At 58.9% G+C, this 20,666-nt stretch overlaps 4 protein-coding genes across 4 annotated transcripts; 1 reads left to right on the forward strand and 3 right to left on the reverse strand.

Moving 5' to 3' along the window:
* Nucleotides 1–901: 901 nt before the first annotated feature.
* Nucleotides 902–4,984, forward strand: NEO1 (putative aminophospholipid-translocase; the record flags this gene model as incomplete). The annotated part of the gene is made up of 3 exons (XM_028641222.1): nucleotides 902–4,345; nucleotides 4,401–4,810; nucleotides 4,867–4,984. 3 exons carry the CDS (start codon nucleotides 902–904, stop codon nucleotides 4,982–4,984), a joined length of 3,972 nt encoding a protein of 1,323 aa, XP_028494776.1.
* A 300-nt stretch (nucleotides 4,985–5,284) lies between these two features.
* Nucleotides 5,285–6,694, reverse strand: D7B24_007108 (uncharacterized protein; the record flags this gene model as incomplete). Its single annotated transcript, XM_028641223.1, has 1 exon — nucleotides 5,285–6,694. One exon carries the CDS (start codon nucleotides 6,692–6,694, stop codon nucleotides 5,285–5,287), a length of 1,410 nt encoding a protein of 469 aa, XP_028494777.1.
* A 1,017-nt stretch (nucleotides 6,695–7,711) lies between these two features.
* D7B24_007109 (uncharacterized protein) lies at nucleotides 7,712–9,715 on the reverse strand (the record flags this gene model as incomplete). Its single annotated transcript, XM_028641224.1, has 4 exons — nucleotides 7,712–8,467; nucleotides 8,724–8,980; nucleotides 9,538–9,577; nucleotides 9,650–9,715. The coding sequence occupies 4 exons, from the start codon at nucleotides 9,713–9,715 to the stop codon at nucleotides 7,712–7,714; spliced, it is 1,119 nt and encodes a 372-aa protein (XP_028494778.1).
* Nucleotides 9,716–11,129: 1,414 nt separating this feature from the next.
* On the reverse strand, nucleotides 11,130–12,692 carry D7B24_007110 (uncharacterized protein; the record flags this gene model as incomplete). Its single annotated transcript, XM_028641225.1, has 2 exons — nucleotides 11,130–11,502; nucleotides 11,569–12,692. The coding sequence occupies 2 exons, from the start codon at nucleotides 12,690–12,692 to the stop codon at nucleotides 11,130–11,132; spliced, it is 1,497 nt and encodes a 498-aa protein (XP_028494779.1).
* Between the last annotated feature and the right edge of the window lie 7,974 nt (nucleotides 12,693–20,666).

Genomic DNA, 20,666 nt, shown 5'->3' on the forward strand with positions numbered 1-20,666 from the left:
GCCTGTAGAGACAGACTTTAGAGCTCGGAACCTAAGGGTCCAGCTAGCTGCATGGTACGCCCAAAAGAAAGCCAGATATGCTCATGAGACTCTGTCGTGGTCACATGAAGGAGGGGAAACACGGTAGAACGGATGCCCCATCAACATCGAGCCATCTACATCATCCAAGTAAAATGGTCATGGTGGTTCCACAGTAATGGATGGTGGTCGAGGTCCATGTCGTTTGAGGCACAGTACCTTGTCTTGCTTGTGCATCCCCTCCCTAGGCACGTCGCAGAAAGCAATGGCCACGCGGCTGGTCCCTGAACGTCACAGCTTGATGAGCCCACCTAGTCACCTACCTAAGGTACCTATCTACCTGCCTACCAAAGGTAAGATGCCTTAGCTTTCCTAGGGACCAGGCTGCCAGGTAGGTGCTACAGGCGCCACAGTGCCACAGACCGAGTGTCCACCAGGCCTCGTAGTCAGTACGTACCGCAAACCCAGCCTTGCCAGTGCAGCGTCAGTCGCGATTGATTTGCTTCCCCTGCATCCCGGTCCATCCACCCATCCACCCATCTACGTCGGCATCATACCTCCTGGGCAGCTTAGTTTCTGCCCTGTCGGATGCATTCAGTATACCTGTCCGAACAAGCGTCGCCCTTTTCTTGATGTATCTATTGCCTCAGCCACTTTTCTACTTTCCAGCACGAGTCTGGCCTTGAGCTTTGCAACTGCGGCCAACTCACCCTAACCCTCGATTCATTCAACTACCGGCAACTTTGGACGCCGCCCCAAGCTTCGGCTCCAGATGCAGCTGTCCTGTCAGCGTCTAACGCCCCGATCGAGCCGAATCATCATCACCTCTCGTCAGCTCTCCTAAGCTGTAGAGGCCCCCCCAAGCCCCAAGACCGGCCGCGGCATGCCTCCCAACTCTTCATATCGTCCTGCGGAGCCGCCAGATTCGCCGAATGATTCCGATTCAGACCTCGACCTCGACATTCAGGAGCTCGACCCTGCCACCACGTCCCAACGCGGCTCCGCCCAAGCCAGACACGCCCGCGACACGGGAGAATCGCGTTCACCGAGGATAGCCCTCCGCAACCTCCGCATGGGTGGCCTGCGACGTGGGAACAGGAGTAGGGGGTACGGCGAGCTCGGCCAGGACAGAGATGGCGCCGCCGACGATTCCCAGTCTCTGCTGGGTGGTGGCCACAGGCGGTCCACTTCGCAGTCCGCCGATGGCAGTCGAGCCTCCGGTGATGATGCGCCTCTGCTGTCGGGACGGTCCCAGCCGCGATCTCGACGTCGCTCCTCGGCGCAAGAAGGCCTGGGACGCCTGGCTGCCCTCGGCTCCAGCCTGAAACTTGGGAGCTTCATGGGCGGCAGTGGAGCCCCTGGTTCAGTCAAGGACGATTCTGGAGAAGCAGAGGAGGAGGAGGATGACCCTTCCGCCGCGCGACACATTGCCGTGGGGTCTTTACAATCGACCAAGTTCCCGCCAAATCTGATATCAAACGCCAAATACACCGCCCTCTCGTTTCTCCCCGTCACGCTGTACAACGAATTCTCCTTCTTCTTCAACATGTACTTCTTGCTGGTGGCCCTGTCCCAGGCCATTCCGGCGCTGCGTATCGGCTACCTGACAACCTACGTTGCGCCCCTAGCCTTTGTTCTGATGATCACCATGGGAAAGGAGGCGTACGACGACATCGAACGCAGGCGGCGAGACAATGAGGCCAACGCCGAGGCATACACTGTCCTTCGCTTTGACGAGCCGGGCCGGGCCTTGGCTCCCGGGCTGCGCCCTCACAAGAGGCTCAAGTCAGAGTCGACCAAGAGGCGGGGGAAGAAGCTGGTCAAGACGGCCGACAGGCTCTCAGACATCCGTGAAGAGGAAGAGCGCATGGAGGGCGATGGCCCACGTACGGGTCCGACGTCATCAGTGTACGAAATGCCCTGTAAATCACGCGATCTCAAGGTCGGTGATGTCTTGAAGCTGAGCAAGGGACAGCGGGTTCCCGCCGACGTTGTCATTCTCAAATGTATCACAGCAGAGTCCGCCCAGGTCGAGGAAGAGGAGGCCCCCGTAGAGGAAGAATCGCTGCTGGTGGATGCCTTTGACGATGCCGCACCAGCAACGCCTAGCAAAGGCAAAGACGTGGAGAACAAGGCCGAAGATGCCAGCGGCTCCAACGGCGAAACCTTCATCCGGACAGATCAGTTGGACGGAGAGACAGATTGGAAGCTGCGCCTGTCTTCCCCTTTGACCCAAAACCTCCCGACTGAGGAGCTAGTTCGACTGCGAGTGACTGGTGGTAAGCCTGATCGCAAGGTCAACGAATTTATGGGTGCGCTCGAGCTGTTGCCGACGAGGGAGGACGCGCAGAACACTTCTGCCGACCCTGGCTTTGGCGCGGACGTGGGTACCACGGCACCCTTGTCTATCGACAATACAGCTTGGGCCAACACAGTGATTGCGTCCCAGGCAACAACCCTGGCCGTCATCATGTATACGGGCACGCAGACAAGGTCGGCTCTCTCGACGGCACCTTCAAGGTCCAAGACAGGACTGCTTGAGAATGAAATCAACTCGTTGACCAAGATTCTGTGCGCCCTCACCCTGGCGCTGTCGGTGATTCTGGTTGCTCTTTTGGGTTTCGAGAATACCGAAGAAAACCGTTGGTACATCAAGATCATGAGGTACCTGGTTCTCTTCTCGACCATCGTGCCCATCAGCTTGCGCGTCAACCTCGACATGGGCAAGAGTGCGTACTCCTGGTTCATCCATCGCGATTCCGGCATACCGGGGACAGTGGTGCGCACCAGCACGATTCCAGAAGATTTGGGTCGCATTGAGTATCTGCTCAGCGACAAGACGGGCACGCTGACGCAGAATGAGATGGAGATGAAGAAAATCCACGTCGGTACCGTGTCGTACGCCAACGAAGCCATGGACGAAGTTGTTGCCTACGTCAAGCAAGGTTTCCACATCCAATCGACAGTGGATCCAGCCTCTCAGAAGATGCTCATCACCCCTTCGTCAACTTTTGCGAGTACCGCCAGCGTGGGCACCACCCGTACACGTCGAGAGATTGGTTCTCGTGTGAGGGATGTCGTGCTCGCGCTGGCGCTCTGCCACAACGTCACCCCCACAACGGAGGAGGAAGATGGCAAGACAATCACATCGTACCAGGCCTCTTCGCCCGACGAGATTGCCATTGTGCGCTGGACAGAGTCAGTGGGACTTCGTCTTGTCCACCGCGATCGCACCGGTATGATCCTGGAGTACGCAGAAACAGGACGCCCCACGGTCCAGGTGCGCATCCTAGACGTGTTCCCCTTTACCTCCGAGGGCAAGCGGATGGGTATCATCGTACAATTTTACGAGACGAAACAGTCGAGCCCTCCCGACTTGAGCAGCGGAGAGATTTGGTTCTACCAAAAGGGCGCCGATACCGTCATGACGTCCATTGTGGCGGAGAATGACTGGCTCGACGAAGAGACGGCCAACATGGCCCGCGAAGGCCTACGTACGCTGGTTGTTGGCCGGCGACGCCTGTCTTATGAGCAGTACAGAGAGTTTTCAAGAAGCCACCAGGAAGCCGCGCTCGCCATCACGGGCCGTGACGCCAACATGCAGAAGGTTGTGTCGCAGTACCTCGAGCGGGATCTCGATTTGCTCGGCGTCACCGGTGTCGAGGACAAGCTGCAGAAGGATGTCAAGCCGTCTCTCGAGCTGCTCCGAAACGCGGGCGTCAAGATTTGGATGCTCACAGGTGACAAGGTGGAGACGGCACGCTGTGTGGCCGTCAGCTCGCGCCTCGTGGCCAGGGGTCAGTACATTTACACCGTGTCCAAGCTCAAGAGGAAGGACAACGCACAGGACCATTTGGATTTCCTTCGCAGCAAGACGGACGCGTGTCTGTTGGTCGACGGCGAGAGTCTGCTGCTGTTCCTGACGCATTTCCGCATCGAGTTCATCTCGGTGGCGGTCCAGCTCCCGACCGTCGTGGCGTGTCGATGCTCTCCGACGCAAAAGGCCGAGGTTGCGACGCTCATCAAGGAGTACACCAAGAAGCGCGTCTGCTGCATCGGAGACGGCGGCAACGACGTCTCCATGATTCAGGCGGCCGACGTGGGTGTCGGCATCGTCGGCAAGGAGGGCCGACAGGCGAGCCTGGCGGCCGACTTTTCCATTGAGCAGTTCCACTACCTCACCAAGCTGCTTGTCTGGCACGGCCGGAACAGCTACAAGCGGAGTGCAAAGCTGGCGCAGTTCGTCATCCACCGCGGCCTCATCATTGCGGTGTGCCAGACCATGTACAGCATCGCGATCAAGTTTGAGCCACAAGGTCTCTACAAGGTATGTCGGCGTAGGCGTTGCTTGGGCAAGGTTTGTGCGAGCTGACGAAGACTAGGATTGGCTTCTCGTGGGGTACGCCACAGTGTACACGGCGTTCCCCGTGTTGTCGCTGGTGCTGGACAAGGACGTGGACGAGAACCTAGCCAACCTCTACCCAGAGCTCTACAAGGAGCTGACCTCGGGCCGCTCCCTCTCGTACCGCACGTTCCTCATCTGGGTCCTCGTATCGGTGTACCAAGGCTGTGTCATTCAGGGTCTTTCGCAAATCCTCACCGAGGTCCACGGGCCGAGGATGGTCGCCGTCTCGTACACGGTGCTGGTGCTCAACGAGCTGCTCATGGTGGCCATGGAGATCACGACGTGGCACCCCGTCATGATTGTGTCGATTGTCGGGACATTCATGATGTTTGCCGCGTCGATCCCGTTCCTGGGCGACTACTTTGAGCTGGAATTCCTGCTCACGCTGTAAGTCGGATCCCTCGTCCGAGTTTCTCCCCAGGCATGATCGCTGACAGTCGCAGTGGGTTTTACTGGCGCGTCCTCGCCATCGGGGCCATATCGCTCATCCCTCCCTACGCGGCCAAGTTGATCGGGCGCGCGCTGAAGCCGCCGTCGTACAGGAAGGTACAGAGCACATGATGAGGAGGGGGGAAAAGAAGGCTGTTCTTCGGGTCAGGCGTTACGGCGGGATGAATACTAGAGTCGGTCAAGGCCGCGTTGCATCAGCTATACGGCGTTCGCATGGTCAATGAATGTTACTGATGAGCATTGTCTTTCTGGTGGACTTGCGTCTGCTCTTCGCCGTGCTTGTCCACCTATCCCATGGTCATCTCAACCCGCTGTATGCTATAAGCTGTGTAGCCTCCATCATGTAAATCAGCCACACGGCTCTTTTACGGTACACAAGGTTTCCTAGACGTTACACGGCAGGACATCCCCTCAAAGCTTCAACACGAGCCAATCCCGCAGCAACCCCCCCTCCCTCCTCTCCAGCTCGCCCAGCACCCCGCCGACACGCCCCTGCACCTGTCCGCCGCCCCTCCACGGCTTGGCGCCCGCCAACGCCGCGACGAAGCCGTCGGGCCCCGACACGAGCAGCAGGTTCTTCCCCGGCGGCGACGCACCCGCATCTGCACCTGCACCCGCGCCCGCGCACGCGCACGCGCCGGCGGGGAAACGAGACCGCGTCCCGGCGTTGGGCCCGCCGTCGGCGACGGCCACGTGCCTCGTCTGCGCGTGCAGGGCGCACGTGTCGTTGTGCGATGCCGGCGGCGCGGCGCGGAGGGTGGCGGCGAGGGCGGCGGCGGCGAGGGGCGGCGTGTCGCCGTCGACGAAGAAGTGGACGTGGAGGGAAGGGTGGCGGGACTGCAGGGCCAGGAGGTCGCGGGTCGTCTGGGTTGGGGCGGCGATGTCTGGGGTCAGGAGCTCGGGCTCGGGGGCCGCGGCGCGGAAGGGGTTCCACCAGGGGCGGCGCGGTGAGGCTGGTCCTGCTGCTGCTGCTGCTGCTGCGGCCTGGGTGGCCTGGATCTCGTCACGGGCGCGGACGGCCCATAGGATGGTCACGGCCGGGTGACGGCTGTCGGTGCGGTCGAGGACGGAATGTGCGGCTTGCAGGGCGGAGGCGATGCCGGTGCCGCCTGCGAGAAAGACGAGGCGGCCCTCGGGACGGAGGCGGGCTTGGAGATCGAAGCTGCCGTGGGGTCCGCGGAGGTCGATGGTGGCGCCGAGGGGCAGGCGGCTCAGATAAGTCGAGACTTCGCCGCCGTTGATGGCGCGCACGAGGAAGCGCAGGGCACCCGGGGGGGCATTGGGGAGCGGCGTGTACTCGCGGGCGATCTGCAACTGGGGCTGCTTGACTTCGAGGGACCAGAGGTCGTTTGCTGTCCAGGGGGCAGCGAGCTGGGCGGCTACCTCAGATGGCGGGAGGGTGGTGGTGGCGGGGTGCAGGGTGAGGACGAAAGAGGTCGCTGATACAGGTTCGCGGTCTACCAGAGTGAAGGGGGTGAAGCGGTGGTCGTTGAATATGTGAGCTGACGACGGTGCTGCGTCGTCAGTGGTGAGATAGTAGATGGCTGAGGCGGTGATGAGGGTGAAAGCCAGTAGCTTGGATGTGGCCGAGCGGCGCGGCGGAGGAGTTGCGCTTGGTGTTTGTGAGGCGATCGAGGTGGACGTGGTCGCATGGGTTCGAGGAGTGGTTGAGAAGCGTCCCACTTGGCGAGGAGATGTTGGCCTTGGTCTGAGTCTCGTGCTGCAGAGTCTTATCGTTGATGATGATGAGGGAGAAGTCTGCGTCAATGTTCTCGTGAGTGTCAAGACTCCCCGAATGGAAAGGCTCCGATCTGGAAGCATGTTTATCGATTTTGATCTCGCCAAGTATGGCAAGGGTCGTGAAGAACTTGAGATGGCCAAAACTTCAGAGCTTGGCATTGATGAGAGTCGTGTTCCGAGATCTGAGTGTCCGTCTCATCGGCAGTCTCCACATGACACGTGATCACGTGAGAGCGTGATGCCCCTGAGCTCCCCTTTCGGCACAATATCTTGAACGCCATCGCTGAGCTCAGAGGATCTAGCCTCGCTGTTTGATCGATGCAGTGGGACACCTCTCTTGACCCTCTACCTGGGCACCAGGTGACCAGATTCCGCTTTGTCGCGGGTCGGGGATGGACCTGACGATAAAGAGCAGAACTCGTATTCAGTCAGTCTCGCTAGATGGTGTCCTGTCAGTATTATGGCTTTATTAGGCTATTTAGTTGAATTTGCCCGGGTAGACTCTCGACTCCTGCGCTCAAGGCCGGCCTTTTTCCCATTGCAAGTCAATAGCAAATATGCGCGGCTCCTGCAACGAGGATAGCGTACCGGGAGCAAAGCATCGGATCAATGGTATCAAACAAGTTATGATCTGTGTAAGAAACAGGCATCATGATGGAGGGTATGTCGTGTCGCAAAGTCCCGGTCACCAGTTTGCCAGTTCCTCGTGACTCACTTGGATGACGAACTTTATTGCAGCATGGGACAGGTCGTGAACAAGGTCTGACCCCGACCTCCGCTGAAGAGATCCATGGACTGGCCGCGTTTGCATGAGAATCACACTAAGACAGGGCAGCATCGATTCTTGGACCGGTGGTCAGACATGTGAAAAAAAGGCAAAAGAAATCTGACCTCTCGAGCCCGAATCTTCACGGTACACAACCGGTTTGGCGTCAGCAAGAGCCAAGACCAACCACACGCATGCACTTCATCCCAATGATGCTCAGACACACCACCGACTCGGCGCGCGAGTGACCGCGATGCATTTTAGAAGTACAACCGGAAGAGTGCCGGACTTCCATCTTTACACACACCTGGTCCGCCCGGACAGCCTGCCGTCTACATCCTGAGGATCTTCCTCTGCTGATCGATGCCGCCGCGGAACATGTCAGCAATGACACGCCCCCCCAGGATGGTCTCCTTGACGATGCCCTCGACGTGCCGCGGCTCCACGCGACCGTACCAGATGCCCTTGCCCGCAAGGCCATGCTCGGTCCCGTCCTGCGCCTTCATACCCGGCGGCACGTAGACGATGACGTTGCCGGCAAATTTGTGGCCGCCAATATGGCTAATGAGGCCGACTCGCGCCGCTGCCGCACCCCTCTGTGGCGCCCCCTCGCCGCCGCCGTCGCGCGCAGTGGCCCCCTCCTCGAGCCTCCGCCCCTGGTTCTCCTCGACGTCGCCCTCGACCTCCCCCTTCAGGACATGCACGTCGGCCGCGTCGAGCTGCGTCTCGAATTCGCTCCGCAGCACGGGCCCTGTGATACCACACCGCGCATCCCGCCCGCCATGGCCGCAGATGAGCACGAGGACGTCCTGCACGTCCTGCACGCCGTACAGCATCTCGCGGTAGGCCTCCTTCCGCAGCAAGCGGTCGCGGTGCACCGGCGACAGGCCGTCGTGCACGGGATGCAGGGCCTCGGGCAGGAGGTAGCCCTTGGCCAGCGCCTGGACGCTCTCAAAGGACACGCGCGGCAGGAAGGGCACATACTTGAAGCTGGGGAGCAGGTAGGCCGACGTGGTCTGGAGCTCGGCCCTGCGGCGGGGCGTTGACGACGGAAACGACGCGTTGAGCACCGAGACGTTGTGAAAGGGCTGTTGGAGGGCCAAGGCGCGCGCGCGATTTACCGTCAGTCTCGGGTACACTGCATGTTTCATACTTGACAAGACGAAGGAAGTTGCATACTGTAAAAGACAGAGGAAGATTTCCACATGGCAAGCGGATCGCAACCGCACCAAGACAGGGTCTCTGCCGGCATGCCCTCAGAAGACAAAGATAAGACAAAGAGCAAAAAAGAGACTAGCGAGAAAAAAGAGAGAAAAAAGAGGAAAAGTAAAAAGAACAACTCACATCGCTGTAGGCCCCGCCCCTGCCAAAGAGCTCCTTCAGGTCGGCGGCGAGGTTGTCGCCGCTATCCTCCTCCTCGATACGCGACGCCCAGTCGTCGCGCCCCGTGCACACGAGCACTTGCTCCGCGTACCCCGAGATGACGCCGTTGAGGGGGCTCGTGTGGTCAATGTCGAGACCCGGCGGCGTGGGTGCGCAGCTACATGTCGGCGCCGGGCACGTCGGTACCGTGGCGAAGGGGGGGTCTGGCGCTGACGCCGCTGGCCTCGACGGCCTGGCTTTTGGCCGAGAGGTGGAGGATGCTGAAGGAGAAGAAGAAGAAGAAGACGACGACGAAGACGATGATGACGAGGCTGCTGATGCTGCAGATGATGCATGGAGGACATGCTGGCGCGCGGCAGAGACGCAGACGGCGCGTCTCTCAGGCGCGAGGCGCCGTGCTGCGGCTGCCACTGGACGGCAGAACATGATTTAATCTGAACGGATAATGACGAGAAGTGAGGAAGCGAGAGAGAGGCAGAGTCATGTTGGTGCTCTCAGGGAAGTCGGGATGAGATGCCGATACTGGGTGACGACGACTGAAGTGCCGAAAGGTGCAGACGAGACGAGCCAGACGCGTCAGGGTGTGGCACTGGCCCTGTGGCACAGGCACCGGGCTTGTGTCACTGTGGCACAAGACAGTCCACAGCTGCTGTAGCTGCTGTAGCTGCTGTAGCTGCTGTAGCTGCTGTAGCCCCAGCGGCCCACAGACTGCCCTGTATCGCCCCTTCCTCCCCCGGAGTCCTGATCTCCCCCCCGCCGGGTAAGCACGACCCACCCACCGTCGGATCCGAAGTCGGAGTTGCAGCACCCTGGCTCTGCTTACTTCATCAGCCGTCCCCCCCCCCCCCCCTGCAGCCTGCAAACTTACCTCAGCCTCGAGCCCTCACGTCGCACACGGGCCGGTTTGCCGTCTCCCGGAACTCCGCCTCGGGACCCAAGATCTGGCTGACCATGTGTGTTGCATCCATCCAATTTTCATCAAAGCTGATTTACCAGTCAGGCTGAAAGCACACACACACACACACAGACACGGCCATACTCCTCTGCACCTGAACATGCCGTCCGCCTACCTGACCTGACCCGACACACACACACACGCTGCGTATCTGCAAGCCCATTAATCTCCTAGGCGGCCCCGGTTGTCTTCCCGCCTGCCAATCCACTCGGAGGCACCTACAGTCACCTCGAACCAAACCGGTACAGGCCTGTATGTACCAAGGGTAGGCACATGTCCACCTGCCGAGCCCTCCACACCACACCCGAGAGCTCGATTCTTATGCCCTCTTTCGCCGCGGCATACCAATACGACGAACCGCGCCAACAGGAATCCTTCGCCTTTCGATCTGCCCTTGGCGAAATCCATTTTTTTTTTATCTCTCTCTCTCTCTCTCTCTCTCTCTCTCTCTCTCTCTCTCAATCTCTCCTTGACTGTGGCCCATCTCCATCTCCATCTAAACCCCTCCCCCCTGGCCCTTCTCTCGGCGCGCCTTCGATTCCTCCCCTTGTTCCCCGCCGTCAGATGGGTTTACCGAGCTGCATGCCCCCCCCTTCTTCCTCGAGCCCGGCCGGTCCATCGTTACGACCTGAGAGCACTGTCCAACTCTCGCTCGGTCTTACCCATTGCGGTTCATGTGCACCGGGCCATCCCCGGTTCTGCTTCCCTGAAGGCTTGAACACCCCCTTCCCCTGTGCCCCCCCCTCCCCCTTACCCCCTGCAAGGTTACCCTGCGCCGAACCGACAGATGCACACATTGCTCGATCGAGACAAGGGGCTCAAATCCTTCTTTTTTATCTCCTGCCAAAACAGTGGTAGTGAACAGGCAAGCGAACCTTCTTCGTCTTCTTCGTGTTGTTGTTTATAGCATCACGTCGGCCGGCGGTAACCGGCTGGCATGTGCTTCTTTGCTTCTGGAACTATATACCGTGTCCTCATGTACAAGGGTGTATATGTGTGTGTGTGTGTGTGTATGTATAAAGTTTTGTGTCGTCTTCGCACGTGGATGAGAAGGAATAAAAATAATGCTGCTGCCCGCGAACGATGCTGCTGCTTCGTGCTGCTCGTATATTGACACATCTCGCCCCCGTCGCCTTCACCAACAATCATTGTCTGTCCTCCAAATGCTGTAGTCTGTGTAAACATTATGAAAGTATGAAAACAGAAAAAGGCCATCAGATGTGTTGAAAATCAAGACCCCCCCAAGCGCCATGCTATGCAAAGTAAAATCACAATGTCATCCCTCCAACCTCTCCCCCATCTCTGTCGCTTTTCCTCAGCCCCTGTCACTCGGTGACACACACACCGCACCCTTCTGTACACGCTATGCGGAGGTAGGCAGGTCTAGGGCCGGAAGGAACCCTGCCCCTCTCCTAGTGGCGAATTCGATGTTCGGATGCGTACGGTTCAGGCTGCCACGTCCTGTTGAGCAACTCTTCATGAATCCGAGGCAGCTCAATAACCGGCCGGTGCTGCCATGATGCGTTCGACTTGCCAGTGTCCGGAGTGTGAGCCATGGATGGTGCATCCGCGGCCGTGGAAGAGTAGCTGTCAAAGCCCAGGCGCATGCGCTTGTGCGACATGGGAGGCTCGGGACTGGCCTGACGAATCGTCGTGCGCGGCGACACCGAGGCGCTCGAGTTGCTTCCGGGCCGAACGAGCTCACTTGCGCTATGCGGGTGGCGGCGCAAGTCTTCCGGCTCAGCTGGTGGTGTTGACGGTGATGTGTTGTGCCCTCCCCTTGGTCTGTACAGGAAAACTCCAGGTCAGCCATGGTTCGACCGACAAATGCGCGACGGGGGAGCAACTTACGCATTCTTGAACTTGCACACACGTCCAAACTTCTCGCACTGAACGCACCGAGGAAAGTCGGGGTCGCATTTGATCTTCTTCTCCCGACATGTGATGCAAGCGATTGCCAACCTCTTCCTAGGCTTTCCAGCCTTGGTCACACCCCAGTGCGGGTTGACGGCCTCGCCGTCAATCACCGTCTTGCAGTGGCTTCCATCGTCGTAGAAGTAGCACGGTCCTTCGCCTGGCACCTCAGCAGCGCGCACAAAACGTGGGAGGAAATGCGTGCCGGTCCAGATCTTGGGTCCCAGACCATCCTTGGACGGAAGCCCCTCGGATGTGACAGTGCTGGCGGCCACAGTCGGTTGAGCCAGCGCCGGCACCGGAGCCGGGCGCTGGTCGCGAAGACTCGATCCGTAGTCCTTGACCCCGGTGAACTGGAACGGCGCGCGGTCGTGCGGCGATCTCAGCGCGCCGTGGCTTTCCCTGCTACCCAAGGAATACTCGTGCCTCGCAGCCTCTTGATGAATCGACCACCTGCCGCCGAGTTCGCTGTCAGTTCGCGCATCATGCGTTCGATGATCGGTCTCCTTGGACCTGGAAGAGTCAGAGCCCGATAGCGACCGGGTCAGTGCGTGCAATGACGCCCGTTCTTGGTCATATCTAGCGTCGTATGTGGTGCGAGGTTGTGAGATGGAGGGAGAGCCGGCGGAGGGGAAGTAAGATGTCTGATATGGCCTGTCGCCATGAGCCGAAGACACACGAGGACGATCCAGGGGCGAGGTGGCCGGGTAGTGCGACGGCCTGTCAGAAATGGGCGAATGCAACGGGCGAATGGATGATGGAGGTCCGAACAGGCTGCTCAGAGAAGGCAGTTGTTGCCGAAGGGGGGCCTGAAGAGGCTCCGGACGACTGCGATGGTGGTCATCTACAGCCTTGACGTGTGACGAGCCGTTGGCGGCCGGACTCCGCTCATAGTTGGACATTGGCGGAGAGACGGGAGCGGTGGTGGTAGAGGCCCACGACTGAAGGTCTGCCGGCGGCGACGGTCTTGAGGAGTAGGAGGACGAGGACGGGCTCACCAGTTCAGGAGGCGTGTCCGGGGCGGCCAGGTGAGGGTGAAGTTCCAAAGCTGATATCCCCATTGAGAGAGTAATAAGTTGAGAGTATGTGTGGTCAAAAGCGGCGGGGCATCCCTTGGACAGAGTCTGGGTTCTTCTGAGTCGAGAGGAGATCTCGGGACCACTCGGGAAGCAGGCGACGACGGTGGCAGATGGGACCCGCGTTGATGCAGAGCTCAGAGTCAAGAATGCCTGTACCTGTTGATGTACAAGAGCAGTGTTGTGTGAGACGCTGGTGAAGACTGGCTAGGAAGTGGCGGCGGGTGATTCTGTAAGAGGTCGTGCAATAAGAGTGCCTCCAGCCAAAGGTTGATGTGTACGATGGGAGCGAGACGATGGCTGCTCTTGTGAGTGCGCTCCGAAGAAGAGGAAGGAGGGCAGAAACTCGCAAGTCTTTCCTTGGATCTGAAGAGGGAGGAAGTCGAGGTCAAGAAAGAAGAGGCTGTGGTCCAAGTCAAGTGTGCGAGGGGGTCCGGTGGCTTTTTCAAAAGACCAGAAGGAACAGGCAGCGCGAAACGGCATATGGTACAGCCACCAGTCTCCATTATGTATACATGTACCAAGCGAACCCCTTGGCAGGCCTCACAGGGAAACGAGTAACGTAAAGATACCCCGAGTCGCCAGATGGAGACTAAAGGGACCAACAGCCTGGATTGGGCTTGGCTTCATTAGACTTGGGGGTGGGTAGAGGGAGAAGGGGGGGGGGGGATGGCAGCCGGGAAGAGGCACCGATAAAGTGCTGCAAGTGCGCTCCTCCGCACACGACGGGAGCGAAGTACCGCCTTCTAGGCGCGCACACGTGCAATAGATCATAGTGTTGCCGACACCCCCCCCTGGTGGCCGCTTCGCTATGGGGACGGCCCTCGGCGGGGGTGAGTTCAGAAGGAGGGCTAATCAAGCTCTAGCGGACTTTCGACAACTCTGCTCAATGTCATGCCCGATCCAGAGCGACCGGACCAATAGTGTGACTAGATCCCGGAGGGGCAGAATCCTTTGGCTCAAGTCCACAAGCCCAGTCGTGCGTTAAGGTGTTCGTCGTTCCAGGCGGCGGCCATCTACGATCTGAGGAGGTGCGCGCCCGGTCGGGGCGATGTGAGAAAATAACGCTTCTTTCCCGCGACGAACCCAAGCCATCGTGGGCGAGCACCATCCTCGGCATCGGGCAAGCGAGCTGACAGACAACTTGCTGGTTGCTCATGTGCGTGTGTCTTGGCCGCAGAGCACGTTCTCCCATGTGGTTTCTGCGACAGAGTGTGATAGAGACCAGGGAGTCAGATGCTGCGACATGGGGCCGCCGGGGGCTCGCAGCCGAGCCAGGGCATCCTTGAAGACGGGAAGGATAAGACGGGGAAGGCAGGTGAGAGAACAAACGAGGCGAAAGAACGTGCCAAGCGTGCAGGCATGCCAGCGTACAAAACATGCCATCGAGAGGCCAGACTATTGGGCGGTTATGCTGAAAGTGCGTTGAATGACGGCATCAATCTTACGAGGGGACGGAGCAACCTGGAGGCGGCTGTTCAGGTACGGTGCACACGCGCGCCGGGCGGGCCAGGGGTTCACATTCATTTGCGGTAGGCGAACAGTTTGGAAGCATGGCCTTGCGCTCGCGTCTAGAAGAAGATGGTGACGCATCGAGACAGCCGGCCTCTCTGAGCCACGCAAGCAAGGGGACTGATCCTTTTGAGAGCTGCAATGGTTGATAGTCGACAGGCAGCTGAGCTGAGGAGGGGGGGGGGCTCACATTGCGAGACAAAGAGCGCCTCAACGAAATGGTTGCCAGAGATGGTACCGACCCAGCAGTGTCAAGGGCAAATTCGGGTCCGGTTGGCGGTCCAGTGATGCAGCAGCCGTCGGCGCGGGGTTGCGATTCGGGTGTCAGGCATTTTACCCTCGCACAGAATAGACCCGATACCGTGGCTGAGGGGAGAGGACATCAGACGAACAAAGCTGTGGTGATGATGTGCGCTGGGGGACGCACCGTTGTGTAATGGGTATCGCATCACGGGCGGCCGGGGTGCCCAGCACAACAACGCTTGTGGCGCTGCCAGAGCCAAAAGTACCCTTTCGCCCTCCCTCGACCTGCCTTTCTGGTGCAGGTGCAGGGCGAGGCTTCGAGAGCGCCATGCCATCGCTTATTATGCCTGTGCCTGTGCCTGTGCCAGCGAGACCCAGGCCAGGCCAGCCAGCGCCCAGCCCCTGAAGAGAGTCCTGAGCCATTGCCCAGACCAAATGTTCAGACAGAGGGTGCGCGGGTGGTGTGAGTGGAAACCCCGACACCTTGCATTGATAGTAGGAGCTAGCGAGATGCGCCCGGCACTGTCGAGGTTAGGGCGATCCCACAGCCCTGGGTGCACTGTGGAGGTACTTCATGTCCGCGTGGTGACTTCTGAGGCCATAGTGCCACCTGTATATTTGGCTAAACTGTCCAAGGCGTGTGTGTGGCTTGCCTTGTCCTGTCATGATTTCTTGTGGCGGGTACTGGCCACATAGTCTCCTCAAATCTCGGCATTCGGCCGCTCTGTACCTGGTCCGGGCCAGTTGCTGTTGAGAACAGTCGGAAGGGGGCCATTCTACAGTTCAGGCTCGTCTTCTTACTTGTGAATCTTTTTCTGTTTGGATTTTTTTTTTTTGCTGTCGGCTTGCCTAACATCCACGAAGCACGCTCTCCTCATGGGAATGGCCAGCGGCGGGCGGCGGAGTCTGCTGACGAAGACACGCCGGGGATGCCGCGACGCTAGCGGAGTGTTGGAGAGCCGTTGGCAACTGGTCACCAGAGGGGGAAGACCCTCACCTGTGGCGACAACCGGGGGGGGGCAGCAGCAAGGGACAGACACCCGCGTGAGAGGGGTTGTCCATCGGATGCTGCTCGGTGGGCCATAGCCATCGCGACATTCCCTGGACGTGGAACAGGTGGTGGAAGAATGGCATGATGCTGACTTGGGAGTCCATGGCACTCGCGCGCGCCGCATGCCTGCCGCCAACTTATCTCCCATTCTTGGCAACTGGTCCGAAATGTGCTCGTGGCATGGCTGCGTGACGAGGCCGATACGGTTGTCTCGTCTGCTCCCGTCGTATTGACGATCGTTGAGTAGAGAGAAAGGAAAAACATGTCGCTCAGCCATGTCTCATCTCGTTCAGGCGTCGATCCGGGCCCCGGCCAACGGGCAACGTGGTTAGCTCGGACTCCACGAGGGCTGGACGCGATTGCTTGATGGTTGCTCTGACCGACTCTAGCCCGCTGGTGTCGGGACATGGCTGCTGAACTGAACAACAATTGACACGAGGAACCGTCTGCGAAAGTCATGGAGAGGAACGTGGGCTGGTGGGACGCTGGCATGCCACCGTCGACGCCGCCGTTCACCATCGTCGTTGGCGCCAAAGACTAGTGTCACCGCCGAGGCAGAAAGTATGGTGAGTCCGTGGGGCAAGGGGGGGGGGGGCGAAAGCGTGTTCAGTGCGGTGACCACATATCGTCAGGTCAGTCCCCAAAGCTGCCTGCCCTACGTTGAGTGATACATGTCAAGCACCACCTCCAGTGTCGCCCGAGTCGGGTTTGCCATGATGTCTTTAGGATTTCGAGTCATGGTGGGGCTGCGAATGGGGTCTCGAGGCCTCATGATTCTTGGCCGTGGAGAGATATCCACGGGGGTATTGGAGCCTGGGATGGGGCTTGGTTACATGCTCGGAGCCACGGGCTATGTCTTCAGGGCGCTTGAGAGACGTGGGCCGCAACTGGGATCGGATCGGGGACGTCGGGGCCACGGGCGCGAGGCGAAAGGCGACAGATTCAAGGGTGGAAACGGACAGTGTCGCATGCAAACCAAAAAAACCATAGAAAAAAAAAACCGATGGTGCGTGCGATAGGAGCTAGGTGCCGAGAAGTGGAGGATGGGAGATGGGGTGTGTGATGTGATGGAGCATGGAGGAGCCTGTGAGCCTGGAACAAGCTCCGGAGTTAGCTGGAGGAAGATGGAGCCGGACGAGCATCTGTTTCTAGTGCTGGAGTGCTGGAGTGCTGGCTGGGCGAGGAGCAGGTGGACAGTGGAGTGACCAGAAGAAGGAGCACCCCCCTCCACTCTCCTGCTTCGAAGGATTGCAGTCATCACTCATAGGGCCACAGGGGGCGGAAAGGAGGAGGCAACAGCCATGGACCAGACCTCGTCGGCCCTTGCCTTCGCCTGCCGGCTTATCCTATCTCCAATACTCAATCGTCCGAGGGATGGGGACTCTTGGACATGGGACGAGAAGGCGCAACACGCGTGAATCGTGCGTTCCTGCTTCAGCTGTCATGAAGGAGTCAGGAAGTTGGAGGCTGAGGGTTGGACCTTTCGGAAGGCCGACACGGAAGACGGATGACAAGAGAATCAACGGAAGGCGGAAGCACTAACGGGCCCTTACCCACCGGCATTGGTATCACTGGATCCGAAGGTACGTACCTGCCTCCACGGTACACCTATCTTGAGCCACATGTGCGCGGTATATGTGGTGTGAAGGTAATCAAGGTCCCTAGGTACATCGCACAGTATTCCCCGCGACTCGAGGGTTGCAACGACACGGTGCCATGATGCCATGGCAATTTCCTGACTCCACCTCTTTCCTGCCGCGTGGTGATGGGGTACTTTTGCTTCTCTTTGTGCACCAACTCAACAAGCGAAGCGCCCAGGGAGGCAAGATCATGCTGCGGCTGTAGCCGGCGTCCAGGAGAGAGTTTTCCCTGAGAAATGCGCGGACAAAGGCAAAAAAGAGTCGCGCGACGCCTCCTGGCTAGGGGTCGGACTCGGACTTCGGACTCGAGTGGGCTTTGAACACGGATCATGTTGTGATGTGAAAATGTCATGGATCTTGCTCACCAGCCACAAACCAGAGACTCAGGGTCTGGAGAGACTCAGGGTCTGGAGAGACTCAGGGTCTGGAGAGACTCAGTCATCCCCCCTCCACCAGCCGCACTTGCCAGCTGGGCAGGTCACTACGGACGGACCAAGCGAGAAACCTTCTGAATGTACAGTAGCATCGCGTCCGCGAAACTACCCCTTGGTGGCCTGTGTGTCCGGCACTCGTTCGTCCCCCTCCCTGGCCGTTGTGGCTTGCCTGGGGAAGGAAGGTACGGCAGAACCTAGCTAGTACGTTAGCAGGCTGGACAGGCCTGCCTCAATGTACATTACATGCCTGTGCCTGCGACTGTGCTTGTGCTTGTGCCTGTTCCTGATCCTGTTCCTGGCCCCAGACCTGCCAGCCTCTGGTGTTCGCCTTTCGTCTTTCGTCTGTCGTCCCGAGCACCTGAATGTGGCCAGTTGGCAGGCAGAAAGGCAGGCACGCAATGCTGGCGCCTCTTGCCTGCCTCCCGACTGTCATCCTGGCTGACCCTCAGGCCTCATCAGCCCAGTTTCATCCAGGCAGAGGCGAACCAACCCCGAGTAGGAAATGTTGCAAGTTACGGGCAAGTGTGACACTTGGCAGTGGCCTCTCGGCAGGCAAGTGGAGGCAGGTGCCTTCGTATACCCGGCCTTCTTTCCCCAGACGCTTCTGTTGCCGACGTGGAGATCCACTGCCCTGTGATTCTCGTCAGTTTTTACCCACGACACCGAGATCAACATCGTCCCATTTGCTTCTACCCACCTGTCGAACTGCATTATCATGCCCCAGACCAGACGGGGCCAGGAGCCGCCCCCTCCCTGCTGTGCCCCTCTTCAACTCGGCTCATCGACGCCTCTATGCCCCCGAAAGCGCTTCCGTGCAGCGGAGCCACCTGTTCTTCTGCCCACTCAACACCACCGACTGCATATCGCCCGCCGCTCCAACACTACGAAGTAATACCCGGTCGCACCCTGCAGCCTCGGTCTGCACCCTCCCCCTTCCCTCCTCTGGGTCCGGAACGGAATCGCGCTGCCTCCGGCTGCACGAGTCGCTGAACCCGTCTTGGAAACATCCACGCTCTGTCTGTCTCTCTTCAGTACATACTTATGCACACAATCCCAGTCGCTGTGATGCTTCCCTGCTCCTGTTGCCTGCCTGGCCCTTCCCCTGTTGCGGATCGATGGGCCCAGGCAGCTTACCCGGATCTTTGTCACACGCACCATCGTGCCCTTTTCGAAAAGCACTACTGCGCACAGCCAAGCATTTCTTCATGGATATGAATCCGTCACTGTGGAATCCAGCCCACCATCGGTTACACTCTTCCAGAGTCCCTTGGTCGCAGCCACCCAGTGTGACGGCTTACACTAACACCTTAGTGTACAAGCGGTTGGACTCTGGCGGGCCCAGCGTCAATTGCACTCGGGCACTATGACTAGCTGACGCTGGACCATTTAAGCGAGTGCGACCGGGCTGGGGTCAACAAGCCAGGCTCAAGACGTGAAAGGCTCTGCCCAGCGCTCGCCGCCAAGCAAACAATAGGATCGGCAGTCAGACGCTTATCAGCGCAAACGCAAGGCGCCTGGCCTTGCCTGGAGATCAGACCGCCAGATACCCACAATGACAGCAAGCTCAACCTGCAATGCCGATCAAGTTCCAGGTGTAGACCAACAGTTTTGCCAATGCAAAGGAATCGCAACAACAAGCCTCAGTGACGATGTGTCTCAGATTCAACATTGCCGTCGCGGATGCACGCGCCCGAAATCTCCACTTGCTGTGGCCGTACAAGCTCATTGCATCTGGACGCTGACATTGCCGGCGCCACGCATCGATGCAATCACACGGGCGGCCTTCCGCCTAGTCGGCATTGTCCTCTGATCCTCCACGAGTTGGCGAGCCCACGACTATGCTCTGTCAACGCGCTTTGACATGGAGCTACGAAGTCAAGGTGCGTCATCGCCGGCTTGAGAGCAACAACAACAACAACAGCAACAACAGCAACAAAAGAACATGCGTTTATTTATCCCTCCTAGCGGCGAGGCGGTTCGGATCAGAAGTTTGACTGGGCTGCCAACCAGAGAGGTGCCGATGTGCAGCAGGTCTTACTTTTTTTATTGCCCGCAAGTCCACGGTGGTCGCCGCCGGCAGTTCCGAAAGCGCCGCCACGAGCGGCACTTGTCCACGCCATGACACGTGTGTCCGCAACGCTCGACTGTCTGTCTACCACTGGTAGCAGTCTTTTGACAGCCCTCGCCGTGTTTTGGTCATCCAGCAGCAGAATTGATCAAACTGTCAGGCGGCGGGCCGGGCCCTTCTTACCAACTTGGAGTTTGCTGCTTGTTCAACGGCGCAGTTCACACCAGATGTTGGCATTTGACAAAGCTATTTTTAAAACCCATACTGCTATCACCTTGCCTCAATTTCTCAGCGGCCGACCGCACACCCAATTTCCGTTGTCCTTGCTCGCCCGGGCCCCTGTAACGTGGGCAGCATGGGCCAGATGTCCGGCGGTCGGGATCAGGGACCAGGGTGCAACGGCCGCCCCATCTGGTGGAGGCTGGCACTTGCACGTCAGTTCGTCGCCAGGGGAAGACAGATCTTAGAGAGATTCTGGACTTACACCTGCTGTGGGTCGAGCACCCCCCCCCCTCCCCGCGCACAGGCTTGTACCTATGTACCCTTCGGTCCCGAAGCCATGCTTCAAGTGGAGACGACTTGACATTGGCCTGGCTTGGGAGAATTTCGGCCCTTGGCAATGGCGACAATTCGTCGTCAGTTGGTCTACGGAAGCGGGCAACATCAAAAATCTCCATGAGCTAGGTAAGGCCAGGGCGGCACGTTCGACGGGACTCGGCGATGCAGACGATTGCGTTCTTTAAGTTTTCGTTCTGGCTGCTGTCCATGCCCAATATCCTCAAGATGGCAGACTGCATGCATAGCAGATGCTGATCCCCGCGGCCGGCACTTGAGGATGGGTGCGAAATCATATGTCGGGAATGCGGCGGAACGCAGCCGAGGTTTTCGGGGGGCCAGTGCCGGCGGGCGGACCATGATGCACACACCACGCAGCAGACCCTTAAATTGCTGAAATGGATCTCGAGCCCCCCTCCCGCACAACTCAAGATCGTCACACAACGAGCGTTTGGC

The sequence above is a fragment of the Verticillium nonalfalfae genome (assembly GCF_003724135.2).
Source record: "Verticillium nonalfalfae strain VnAa140/NRRL 66861 chromosome Unknown scaffold_54, whole genome shotgun sequence".
In the NCBI taxonomy this organism is placed as follows: domain Eukaryota; kingdom Fungi; phylum Ascomycota; class Sordariomycetes; order Glomerellales; family Plectosphaerellaceae; genus Verticillium; species Verticillium nonalfalfae.